The sequence below is a fragment of the Podarcis melisellensis genome (genome assembly GCF_964234715.1).
Source record: "Podarcis melisellensis genome assembly, chromosome: 8".
Taxonomy (NCBI): Eukaryota; Metazoa; Chordata; class Lepidosauria; order Squamata; family Lacertidae; genus Podarcis; species Podarcis melisellensis.
The window spans coordinates 73325751-73339504 of NC_138540.1; the positions used below are offsets into that span (position 1 = coordinate 73325751).

Consider the following 13754-nt stretch of genomic DNA (forward strand, 5'->3'; position numbering starts at 1 on the left):
GAGTTGTACGGTTGCCGGGTTCAGGGAAGAAGAAAGAAGGGCGTTGGTTGCTTAGCAACCTTTACATATTTATCCAATATCCTAGATTACGGGGGGTGGGAACCTTATTCAGCCCATATTTCCTTTGGGGGGGCAACTTTGGGTGGAGTGGGGGGGGGTGCCATGTGGCAGAGGTGGGCAGGGCCAGAGGGAAAAGTGGGCAGAGCAATTAATTTAAATATAATATTTGTATGGTAAAGTAATTTCTACACCCACACCCACCCGCTCAATCTTCCATCCAGGCAAGCAAAAGGCATTGTCAGAGTTCGACAAATTCCAGCCAGGCAAAAACACTCAAGAAGGGTGCAAGGCAGGGCTGGTGAAGGCCTTGAGAGGGTGTATACCCTGAGGAGAGTCCCAAGGACCAAACAAAGAGGTTGGGAGGGCCATCAGATGTCAAGGAAATAAACAACTACTGTATCTGACTTTTAGAAGACATCTGAAGGCAGCCCTGTATAGGGTAGTTTTTGAATATTTGATGTTTCACTGTGCTTAATGTTTTCAATTTGTTGGAAGCCATCCAGAGTGGCTGCGGCAACCCAGTCAGATGGGCATATAAATTTAATAATAATAATAATAATAATAATAATAATAATAATAATGATATAGCTCCCAGGCCTGAAGTTCCCCACCCTCTTAGAATAAGCAACTTTTCAATTGTTTTTAAATTTTTATCTGATCCCAAGGGATCAGAGCCTGTCTCCCCTCCCCACCCCCCTTCATGGCAAAAAGCATAATATCAGTGGCAAATTGGTTTTTCTCTTTTTTAAAAATCTGATTTTTACATGGAAAAAACACGAATCCCAACCTGTCAAAACACCCAAACCCATGAAACCCTGGGCAAATCTTAGTGAAGCTGCGGTTGCCAGAACCGATGGTGATGAACAGCAGCGCAGTTGCAGAACAAATAACCAGATAATATTGGGGGGGGGGCTAGATTGGCATTGCCGGGCACTTGCTGAGGACCATGTCCCAATATAGACCCCTTTCCCAATCCCTGGAATGCCCTGCTGCTCTCAACGCTCACTCTTGCTGCACGTTTAGCTGTTCTCTCCAAGCGAGCCAGCAATGAGAGGGGTGAAGAAGAGCAGCAATCGCCTCTCTGCATGCCTTGTGATTTCCTTTGGGCCGGGGTGTGTGAACTGGGCTCAGAGGGAGAGGCGAGAAGATGGCGGCTGCACTGCAGGAGGTTAGGGGGACATTGAGAGCATCCTGCCCAGGGGTATTCCAAAACCTAGAACCAGCCCTGGAGGAGGTGGAGACTTGTGAGGTACGCATGTGTAGGCCTGGCGCCAAGGCCCAGCATGGTGGGGCATCCCCCGAGAGCCCACAACCCCACAGGTGCCCCATGGATAATAGCTCCCTGGACCTGATGTAGACTCACTTAGGGAGGTGTGCCCAGGCAAAGCATGGCCAAAAACGTGTAGGTGGTGCTGCAAGTGTGTGTGTGTGTAAGACTAGGAACACAGAAAGCTCCCTTGTGTTGTGTCAGAACCATTGGTCCATCTCTCTCACTGTTGTTGCACGAAAACCCCAATCTCCGAGCGGTGCGACATTTCAGGGGTCCCAGGACTGAGGCGCAGCGGGAACCGTGCTGCCTTCAGGATATATGGTCTATTTACACATACAGCCTGAGCTGGAAGGGTTCACAGCATGAATACCCCAAAAGGGTCTTGCTTCTCCCACTGCCGCAGCCTTGGATTCAAACAGAAATCAAACATTGCTCTCTGATTCTTTCTACAGCGTGCTGCTTTACTTGTAGTTGACATCACAGCCCCCAAAACTCTATTCCAGACTCTGGCTTTTGTCTGTTGTTGTCTCGCACCAAGCCCCTTAAGCCGTTGTTCTCCTAATTGCCCATCACCTAGGCAATCACCTCAACACAGGAAACTAGCCTGGCTTATAAAACTTGCTGGATCCAGGCGTTCAGAAAGCTAGAGAGACTTGATTGGATTTTAACACTTGCTGGATCTAGGGCAATAGTTCCCAAACTCCCCACCCCACCTGAGATCACTTGGAAATTGCCGAGGGTCTTCGTGGGCCAGTTACGGTTTATCTGCCTGCTGCAGCAACTGTAATGTGCTGGAGTAAACGCTGTGTGACTTTTAATTGTCTTTTTTACAGAGACACCACAGACTACCTGAATAAAAGTTTGTGGACTGCCGGACCACAGTTTGGGAACCCCTGATCTAGGCTTTAGAGGGGTTTCTGGCACCCTCAAACTCCTAACAGTGTTGTCAAAGTGTAGAAACAGCAAGCCTAGATTCTGCGCTGCACAAAAACCAGCGTGTGTTGTTGAAACTTGAGGCGGTCTGCCTGATGTGGTTGTGATGATGGTGGCGATTGCAGGGCGGGCAGGCAGGGGGTGGGGTGGGGTGTAAGGGGGGGTGTGACAATCATGGTAGCTCGATGTTGCTGGTGGGACAGCTAACACAGGAAGCAAAGGCAGGAAGTCTGAGGCCGCAAAGCCGGAAGCCTCTGCTGTTGCTGATAAGGCCTGCCTGATGGGGACCCGAGGCTCAGAACTGCCCTGCAAGCCAGGGGGGCTTTAAATAGCTCTCCTATCTTCTGTAATAAAGGATGGAGCTGGAGGGCAGGGGGGAGCGGTGGAGGCACAGCTTCCTGTTTGGCTACCGAAATCCTGAATATTGGAGGAGAGGGGGTGCTGTTACTTCTAGGCCTCCCTTCCCCCAGCTATTGTTTTCTCTTATAGCGGGTAAATGTACACATGCTGAACCCGCTAGGATCCTTACCACATAAACAGCAACATGCTCCTCTGGCAGTGCGCCCCCGCCCCCCCACCCCAAGTTAACAGGTTGTGGGTTTGTTTTTGCTTTTTAAAGATCTGATCTAGAATGATAAAAGAGAACCTGTTGTACCTTCCCACTCCAAATCAAGCATAGCATAGCAGCTTGCTAAAGGTTGCCAACGGACCAGCGTGAACTGGCCGCCTGTGGTATAGTTGAAATAAATTAAAATTGGGAACCCTTGTCGGCCATACATTTAAAGCACATGGCTTCCCGCCCCCCACAAAATGTAGTCTGTTTAGGGTGTACCGGTAGTTTGTTAAGGCTGCTGGGAATTGTAGCTCTGTGAGGGGTAAGCTATTGTTCCCAGGATTTTGTGAGAGGAGCAAAGGGCTTTAAATGTGTGGTGCGTACCCAGCAGGGATCCAAGGTTTCTCTGTTTCTTTCTGGGTAGCGAGAAGCAAAAGTGTGTGGAGGTGTGTATCTCTATCCTTTATCACCTCTGTTATAGGAGACAGTGATCTAGACAGGCTTTGGTGTGTTATATACACCAGATCGCACCCTAGCACTCATTCTTAATTAATATGGGACAACTGCCCTCCAGCCTGGCTACTTCCCCCTATAATGGTCCCTGAGACTTTTTAACAGCTGCATCACAGGTTTCATCCAATAAATGAAGCCTTTCCCTATCCCTCCATGTGAGAAGAAAGCTTCTCCTGTTGGATTTCTGCCCGACATACACCTGTTGAAGGCAGCGTGAGAGACCTAGCATGGCAAAGTGATTAGAGCGTCACACTAAGAGCTGTTCAAATCCCTACCCAGCACACTGAGTGACCTTGGGCCAGTTGCTCTTTCTCGAGGCCTAACCTACCTCACAGGGTTCTTGTGAGCTTTAAATGGGGAACCACATACACCAGCTTGAGCTATTTGATGGAAAGTTGAGACGTAAATGTCATCATAAAATAAACAAAGAAACCAGCCAAATATTAGTCTCCCAAAATCTGGAAGAAAGCGAAGAGGAAGTAAAGCGAAGACATAGCAGCTTGACTAGTGAACCCACGGTTTAGCAGAAGTTTTGGTTTCTAGGTGATAGCTATACAGGTGTCGCCATTTCTACCTGTGAGACCTCAAGGTGTTGCTGGACTACAACCCCCATCATCCCTGGCCCCGGGGCTGATGGGAGTTGGAGTCCATCAACTGTATGGAGAGCCACAGGTTTCCCACTGCTTTGTTTAACTGAAGTTTGGCATAGGCAAATTAAGCATGGAGAATTTCCCCCATGGTTTTGTGTAGGTCAAGATGCTTCTAAAGGCACAGGGGGCAGAGTCAGTAAAAAGGAAAACAAGTTGTGAGCTTGACCCATGAATCGTGCTCTTTACCAAATATTCTAGCCTACCACTAGGACTCTACCTGAAAATGCTCCCTTGGCACCAGCACTTATACTTTCCCTGTTTGAAAACATTTCATATTTAATAGATGATCCCTGAGGCCATTCTTTCTCTGTGCCTCTTAACAGCAGCTTGATCCAGAGACCTTAGCAGGTGAACATTTTTTATTTCCTGCTTACTTCAGCCAATCAAGAAACAGGAGCAAGGAATTAGGTCCTCTTTTTTTCCTCCCTGGTCAGTTAGCGACACCATTTAAAATCCTAAAAAATAAAATTGTACCCTAAGCTTTTTAAAAAAACCAAAAATAGATCCACCCTTTCAATGGCCACAGATTGCTTCATAGGGAACTCTCATCAAACATCGCAAAGATAGTCGCCTTAGAAGAGGAGTGAGATGCCTCTACTCAAGACATGTAAATTAACTTGCATTTCAAACTACAACATTCCCAGAGGGCTCTTGGGACAGATTCAAAATCAGCACCATTGGCTCCAGGGTTTTGTAAAGCAAGACATCAGGCTCAGTGGCCTCTTTAACCTGGAAGAGGCAGGGTGGGGGCGTACTAACTGAATATTTGCTGAAACTGTCTCAACAACACAAAGCAGTGAATAATGTCAAAGGGAAACTGCCGGTGCTGACCTTGTCAGAGTCTGGGTCCAAGTTCAGGAGGTGCACAATCTTACTTCCACCCTGCCAGGTTCCAGCCCTAACAAAAATGGCTCAGTGTTCCTTGTTTTTGAAAACTAGAGCAGTCCGGTACTAATCTACAACCCAGCCCAAACACAGAATGTCCCCCCCACCAATAGAGACAGCAATGCCAAACCAAAAATGACTACAAATCTTTCAAGAGCTTCATTTCTCTCTCTCTCTCCTCTTTTAAATACATGCCTTTTGGGTGGTTGGAGAAACACAAGCCATGCACATTCAGTCTCAAACAACCTGAAAGGGTTCAAACCAAATCAAAAGATCCGCTGGTTTTGCCAAGAACACACCCATGGTGGACAAAAGGACAGGGTCTTAATTCGACAGGGTTGTGAATGGAAGTGGATGCTTAGGGAAAGAATTTGCAAAGCCCTAAAAGCATCCATGGACCTGCGTGAATATGCGGTTGAAAGGAAAATTAAAAATTAAAAGATCACGGAGAAAGGTAAAGTCGGGAAAGGCAAACCAGTGTCCAAGCTGATAACCCCTGAAATGCAAAAGGAAAAATGAACTGACCTTTTATGAAGAGGAGTACCTCCAGTTTTTTGGGGGGGAGGCTGAAGTACCCCAAAACTAGGACTCCATCCCTGAAATTCTTGGGGTTTGGCATGCCAGTACAGGCACCCCTGTAGGAATATCCTCTTCCTGCTGTCACCATGATGATATGGCGGAGAGGACTGTCTCCACGCATGACAGTTTTTTGTGGGGGGTCCCCCATTTCACCCCCATCTTCTATCTCTCGGCCGGTCAGGCCGTGCAGTAGAAAGGAACTCTCCCATTCAGAGCTCAAGGCGTCTCTTGTGGTGGTTTGGTTTGGGTTTTTTAAAAGCTCAGAGACATCAACCGCCGCGAAAGGGAAGGAAGAGGAAATTTTTTTGTACCAGAAGGAAAGAGCGGAGGGGGCCCCTGTTTCTGGAGCCGGGTGTGTATGAGAAAGAGAGAGAGAGAGGAACTGAACCAGAGACCAGCTTGGTGCAAGCCTGAGACAGAGAAGGGGCCAGGGAGCCAGCTGCTGACGAAGATGGAGGAACATCTCCAGAACTTACCTTGATGGTGCAATCCATGGCACGCCTGCCTGTACCTGCTGCTTCCCGCCTAGAGTTCCATGGGCGCTTGGCTCAGTTGCATTGGCAGGGGCTGATCTTGCACAGGGGGCCGGATGAACAGGGCTCGGGTGTGTGTGTGTGTATGTGTGTGTGTCTAATTTTGGGAAGTGAAGTCACACAAGCCGCTAGGGCTGGTTTCCTATTGGTGTGACCAAGCTTGCAAGCTCTGAAACTTTTTTTTTTAATAGCATCAATTGGTTTGCGAGCCTTCTCTCTCTCTCTCTCTCTCTCTGTTCAACTTCAAATTGCAAAGCGGGACAAGAAGTCGGGAGAACGGAGGCAGAAAGAAATGGGAGATTTCGTTGGCGGGGAAACACAGCATGCGAAGAGGAAAAGAAGACCTCTTTCTACAACAGGACTGCCAGATTTTCAGAAAGGCCGTTTTGATGATTATTTGTTTATTGCAAGAAGGACCAAGAGGGGAGCTCCCAACAAAAGCCAGGAAGACGGTTTCTTCTCTAAAAGCAGAGATGCACAAACTCATGTTCGAACTTAGCTTCTTGGATTGGAACACAGGAGACTGTTTTATATGGAGTCAGACGATTCAGCCATCCAGCTCAATATTGCCTGCACTGACTGGCAGCAGCTCTCCAAGGTCCCTGCCAAAAATCTCCCTCTGCCCTACGTGGGGGTGCTGGGGACTGAACGTGGGACCGTCTGCATGCAAAGCAGGGGCTCTGGCCCTGAGCCACAGTCCTTCCCAAAGAAGCCTAGTGCACACACCTGGAGCACTAACATCCCACTGCTGTAGAATCAGTAAGAGAACGGGCCAAATTTTGATAGGAACATAGCCTGACTCTGAGTCAGACGCTTGGTCCATCTAGCTCAGTACTGCCTACACTGGCTGGCAGCGGATCTCCAGGGTTTCAGGCAGGGGATATTCCCAACCCTATGTGGAGATGCTGCCGATTGAACCTGGGACCTGCTGGCAGCAGAGAATATGCTGTGCTACTGAGCTACGGCCTTTTCAAAGGTGCTGTATGTATTTGGAAGCAACCTAGTTTCTAGCCAGCCTAAAGGATACGCTATCAGTACAAGCCTAACTAAAGCACATTACAAGCTACCGTATTTTTCGCTCTACAAGGCGCACCTAGTTTTTGGAGGAGGATAACAAGAAAAAAATATATTCTGAATCTCAGAAGCCAGAACAGCAAGAGAGATCGCTGCCCAGTGAAAGCAGCAATCCCTCTTGCTGTTCTGGCTTCTGTGATAGCTGCGCAGCCTGCAGTCGCTCCATAAGACGCACACACATTTCCCCTTACTTTTTTGGAGGGAAAAAGTGAGTCTTATAGAGCAAAAAATATGGTACTTCAAAGGCTAGGGCAGGTATAGAGAGCCATCCAGGTGTTGCTGCATTCCGATGACCATATTCCCCATCCAGCATAGGTAATGGTCAGGTCTGATAGGTCACATGATCCCCAGCCCTGACTTAGGGCCTGGGTAGAAAATAAGCAACCACGCCAATTCCTCTGTAGTTCCAGACCTCAGCGTGAACTAACACATGTCTGCATGCCCTCCACCATTTCTCTGGTGAAAATAAGAATGTCCCATTCCATTATTATAATTTTACTATTTATACCCCACACATCTTACTGGGTTGCCCCAGCCACTCTGGGCAGCATCCAACATATATAAAAACATAATAAAACATTCAACATTAAAAAAAACCCTTTCCTATACAGGTTTGCCTTCGGACAGCTCAGGGGTCAGGTAACTCCATACCCTCCAACATTTCTCCAATGAAAATAGGGGCATCCTAAGGAAAAGTGGGACATTCCGGAATCAAATCAGAAACCGGGACAACTTCTCTAAATCAGGGACGTCCCTGGAAAATAGGGACACTTGGAGGGTCTGATATATGTTCACACGTATTTTAAAATGTATATCCCCTCTCACTAGCTTAATTTGACTCTTGATGTGAATCTAGGTCCAGGCCATAGAACATAGGTCTGATATTATTCTGAGCCATGTTATGCAAAGTGCCTCTCCCTAAGTTAGAACAGAAAGTAGACAAGATGTTTATTGAGTAGCTATCCTGATTTTCTTTCATGAAGCTTACACAGAGGTTTGACGATGCCTGGTCCTGACTGAGCATTTGTTTGCAGGTAAGTTCCATGATGACGGCCATTCATCCTGATTTCTTGCGGGACAGTTATGCATCATCCTGTTAATCAATAGTTTTTTGTGACTTTCCTAACTGCAAAAGTCTGTTTTTTGCACGTTCTCTCTCTCTCTCTCTCTCTCTCTCTCTCTCTCTCTCTCTCTCTCTCTCTCTCTCTCTCTCTCTCTCTCTCTCTCTCTCTCTGTCTCCCTAGTGGATTTGCCGCTCAGGAGTGCTATAATCCCTTTTAATTGTGCAAATCTAAATTTCTGGTATGTGAATGCTCTTGGTGGGTGTTGATTGTCAGCAGAGTAACTTTGGATTGCACCTCCCTTGAACCTTGTCCAGCAAAGGCTGGAAGACGACACCAATTTTACTGTGTTTGGGAGAAGGTGGAAAGCAAAAAACATAGTCTAAATTCCACCACCTCCCACCCCAGAAGAGTTGGTTTCAGAATTTAAGATATTAGACTGCAGACTCATCCACACTTCCCTTTGTGCCACACTTTCTAGGCACAGGTTTAGGCTTGAAAGGTCTGTTTCTGAGCAGTTGTTTTTTCTTAGTCCTGGCCTTTTCCCATATTTTACTGCTGAATCGGAGCAAATGGCAACCCACGGAAAACTCGGTGGCTGTTTCCTCTGAATCAGGGGTAAAACATGTGATTTTCCAAGCAAACATTGGGATAAAAAACACTGCTTGGACCGGGACCTGAGAAATCTAGAAATACGGAGCAAAGTTAAGTGTGGATAAGCCCTGCGGCTGGAGAGTTTGAATGTGCAATGTGCCCTTTTCTCTCTCAAAGTACTTGGGTGTCCACAAGATTCTGAATCGCAGCCACAAGTACATTTGGAATTTGAAAAGCAGTGATATGAAAAGACTCTGAAAGTCTGTTGTAGCTCAATTGTTTGACCCACATGCATCTCATCGGAGGCAAACTCTCCTTAGAAATCTGTACTCTTCTTTTTCTTCCAACACTTAGGAAAACAGCAGTTTCTGAACAAAGGTGATGTGGTGTGCTGTTTTTAATAAGAACGACAATATTCAGAAATGTCGCAGTGTTAATCTGAATGATTTGACAGGCTAGCTTTATCCTACTGAGACGGTTTTGAAAAAGATAGTCGTTAAACTCTAGCGTTAAACTGCTGTAGGGAAACGTAGCATCAGGCACTCCTATTACCATGACACCAGTCGATCACGTCAATTTATTATTTGGACACCACTCTTCTGCTCATAGAGCAGCTTCACAACATTAAAAAGGGGGTTGGGGAACCCACTTGGAAGCAAATACTTCACGTCTTAAACATGCAACGGTACCAAATCCACCTCTCCTTTCCGTTTGTGCTGATAACCTTTCTATAATGCAGACCTGTGACATCATTTCGCTCAAAAGCTCCTGCCGACTTTCCAGTCGTAGCCAATGAAGTGGAACAAAGGAAGGGTAAAACTAAAGTTAATGATATCATGCCAACTGCTGTGGTCCTGGGAGATATGGGGAGATGTGGAACGCTTCCAGACACTTGCTTAATGAGCAATCAGCCTGATCTGTTTGCAGAGAGATTGAACAATATTGGTTATCTAATGTGCACTCACCCTGATTTCCCCCACACAGGACTACAATTCCCAGCATCCTTAAAAAAACTACAGTTCCCAGGATTCCTTGGGGGGAAGTCATGTGTTTAGGGAAGCTTTTAATGTTTGATGTATTACAGTATTTTAATATTTTATTGGAAGTTGGGGAAGCCCAACCAGATGGGCGGGGTATAAATTATTATTATTATTATTATTATTATTATTATTATTAAATATATGGTGTGGATCTGCCCATCTTACTTTACCGGTCACTTTCCTTTCCCAACCCTAGAAAAAAAGCTCAGCAACTTCAATCCTAAAAACAAATCTGGCCCTCTTTGAAAAAAAGTTTGGGCACCCCTGCTTTATGGGGAAGCATTTCTCCCCACCCTGCTGCTAACGAATGCTGGGAACTATACAGTAGTACCTTGGGTTACATATGCTTCAGGTTACATACGCTTCAGGTTACAGACTCCGCTAACCCAGAAATAGTACCTTGGGTTAAGAACTTTGCTTCAGGATGAGAACAGAAATCGTGCTCCGGTGGTGCAGCAGCAGCGGGAGGCCCCATTAGCTAAAGTGGTGCTTCAGGTTAAGAACAGTTTCAGGTTAAGAACGGACCTCCGGAACGAATTAAGTACTTAACCCGAGGTACCACTGTATGGGAAAGTTTAACTGGAAGGCATAGCATCTCTTTCACCAGCTTGTTTATGTCTCTCTGCAAAAGGAGCGGCATGGAGCCACACTTTGGTGCACCATAACACCAGTTAGTGATGCTGGATGAAAGGTTCCTGTGCCAGAGGCCCTGCTCTCCAAGATTGCCCAGCGGCAGTCTCAGAAAGGAGCAGCCTTACTATTCAGAGTCCTTCACCCGCCCCTCCTCGTCCCCTGAGCTGTGTTGCACCTGGTTTGTGCTTTGTGGGGAGGCGTGGGGCCCTGTGGTTTCCGGTCGATGTTGTGCACTCCTTGCCTCAGTGCTGGGGCCGTTGCATAACCTCGCGCTGCAGTTTCAGGCTGAGGCCCCCACCCCTCCTCTGAAATTCCCTGACAGGGGAAGGGGCTGAGAGTGGAGGGGTTGCAGGGTCAGGCCCTCTCTCTCTCTCTCTCTCTCTGACTCCCCCTTCCCCATTTTACTGGGGTGCCGAAGTTCCTGCTAGGATCATGGGAAATGAGGTTTGCCAAAAGTTACTGTGGAGAGGTGGAAAGTAGGGTCCTATCTAGCCACTGAGAGGGGTTGAAAGCAGGGGAGGGCATCTCAGGCCTGGGGTTGGTGGGGGAAGAATCTGGCCCCTCTTTGGGGTTTTCTCTAGGCCACACCCTCTCTTCTTAGGTCATGCGCCTTGTGGTCCTGCTCCGTGCTCCCTTTGAATGTATGTGTCTGCCATCATGCCATTGGGCGGATTGAACATGGATACTTGCAGGTGTAGAAACCTCTGCTTTGTGTGTGGCTGGTATTGCTCTGCACCTACTTTGGCCCCTGGCTACACCCAGCCAGCAGCATGTGGCCCCCAGAAGGTTCCATACAAGGCAACATGGCCCTCAGACTGAAAAGGTTTTCCCTATGCTTGGATTAAAGATTTGGATCCAGGGCTATTAAGGAACAAGGATTCCACAGCGAGGGCTTTTTCTCTTTGTTTGCAGAGCTGGGTTCCAGTTAGGGTAGAGGGCAATCCTCTTCTCTCTTACCCAATCTCAAGCCTTTACACAATCTGTGGGTTTGTGGTTTCGGGCTGTTCAAGGGGGCTGATCTATCTCTATGGGTTGTGCAACTGTCCTGACCATTGTTGCTCTCTTGCCTTCCACAGAAAAAGACAGGGTGGGGAGATGAGGTGTGGTGTAATATCTCTCTCTCTCTCTCTCTCTCTCTCTCTCTCTCTCTCTCTCTCTCTCTCTCTCTCTCTCTCTCTGTGTGTGTGTGTGTTTGTGTACACAAAGATGCACTCACAGTCTGTTTCCAACACAGAGAGCCGCTTGTGCAGAACAACAACAACTAAGCCTTAGAACCTGAATGCTCTCTTGCTATCTCTTTTGCATCTCCAGCCAGCCACTTCCTTTGCGAGGAACATTGCTTGTTAATGGCTCAATGTGGGTGGAGTGCTTGTTATCTCAATGGGAGCTAATGACTGAGAGATATCTGGCACTCTCTCTTCTGAGCTGCCAGATATCTTCCCCCACCCTGACACCCAGTAGAACGCATGATGTGGCGCTCTCCTGCCTGACCGGCTCATGGGGATAAAAAACCGACTATGTAACTTTAATAACTGGCAAGGAACTGTGTTTGCTTTTTTCCTCTTCCCTCCTCACTCCCTTTTCCTTTTGTGTGCTGCAGTTGCAAGCCTGAGGGCAGAGACCATCTGGTTTCAATTGACTGCATGTGCTCTACGCAGGGGGTCAGAGAGATCTACTCACCATGATGCTGGCCCAGAGGACTGAAATCGTGGTCAGAGTTCTCCTGCCCTTTGAAGTGGGGCAAGGAGCAATGGCAGGGGAAGGGGCCTTCTCCATGACAACGGCACCCCCATGTGGAAAGCTCCCCTCCCCAACTCTGACATCATTTTAGTCCCCAGCACATTTTAAGAACCCAGAGTTGGGCAGTACCATTAGGGGATCAACCCCAAAGTCACAAGCTACTGAGTTCTCCAGAATGCTTCATCAGGCGAGTTGTTACACAAAGCCTCTTGCCCAATGAACGAAGCTTCTGGAGAACTTGAAAGCTCGCCAAGTTTCTGAGACATTTTGGTTCTTGTTGCTGAACTCTGGATTTTGCAAACTCTTATGAACCAATTTCTCCAGCCTCTTAAACACACCCTGCCCCCCGCTCAGATTGTATAGTTCTTTCTGTTTACTTTTACCTGAAGGATCGTCTTGCCACTTATATATTCAATCGATCACTGAGCTCTGAAGGAGAAGGCTTCTGGCAGATTGTCCCTTACTCGGAGGTTCATTCCACACAATGTCAGAATCAGGCCTTTAGTGCTGTGGCACCAGCTCCTTGAATATTAGACAGGTGCCACCTCTGTTATATTTTTTGTCCCCTTCTGAAGAAGACCTTCCTATTCCAACCAGGCTTTTAAGTTGAGAACTTTCCCGGTCTGCATCTTTTATTTCAATTTATTTCAAAAGTATTTTATCACTTGCTCTTTGCTGCTCTGGGCTCCTTTGGCAGAACAGGCAGGATCTAAATTTAACAATAAGTAAATATTTTAAAGGAGAAATAAAAGCAGCACAACAAGGCACATTATTCTATGTACATTGTTAAACGTACACGTACACGTATTCTCTTCTTTGCTTTCCAAATGGTTTTAATATTGTATTTTCATATTGTTGTAACCCCCCTGTGGGATGGGGAGGGAGGCTGTGTGTTTGTATGTGTCCTGAGTGTATGAACATGTCAAAATGTGTGGGGACCCCGGTTAGCCACCCCTACTATAGAGTAAAGCAATCCCAATTCACAAACCAATTTAACACAGTGGCGTAGCGTGGGTTGTCAGCACCCGGGGCAAGGCAAATAATTTGCACCCCCTAACCCGTGGATTTGCGCCCCCTAACCCTAACCCCCAGATGTTGCGCCCGGTGCGGCTGGCCCCCCCTGCACCCCCCACGCTACGCTACTGATTTAACACACCTATTTTCCACCTTAGAAATAAAATGTGTGTGTTTGACTTGGCTCCAGTCTTTTACCCACTTACCTGGGAGCAGATCCCTCTGTCGGATCTGCTTCTGAGCAGACATGCCCAGCCTCACGTTTTGTGTTCCTTTTTGTGAGGCAGGGCAGCACGAGTGATTTTTATCAGCTGCCATGAAAGGAACCATGAAATCATCTTTTCCCCCTTCACTCCACCCCATAGCCTCCTGGGGTCACAAAGATTTTCCATCACGACCAAAGGTCAAGCAATGGCTGCTGATTCCCTTACACTGTCAGGATCAATACAGAGTTGTTAAACTACAGCAATAAACACATTTCACACAGATTGTGAACTCCCCCCAAAAAGAAAAAATAAGATGCTTCTTTGTTGAAATTTCCACTCAGAGCGTGTGTAGATTGCAACATGTGAATTATCATACAGTGGTACCTCAGGTTACATACGCTTCAGGTTACATACGC

At 47.1% G+C, this 13754-nt stretch overlaps 1 protein-coding gene across 3 annotated transcripts in view; it reads right to left on the reverse strand.

Moving 5' to 3' along the window:
* LOC309375178 (retroviral integration site protein Fli-1 homolog) overlaps positions 1-6067 on the reverse strand; it is a 33560-nt gene extending 27493 nt beyond the window's left edge. For all 3 annotated transcript variants that reach the window (XM_081920740.1, XM_081920741.1, XM_081920739.1), the window contains exon 1: positions 5920-6067. In XM_081920740.1, the coding sequence (XP_081776866.1) occupies positions 5920-5937 (18 nt within the window). In that variant the 5' untranslated portion in view covers positions 5938-6067. The remainder of the gene's footprint in view (positions 1-5919) is intronic.
* Positions 6068-13754: the final 7687 nt, after the last annotated feature.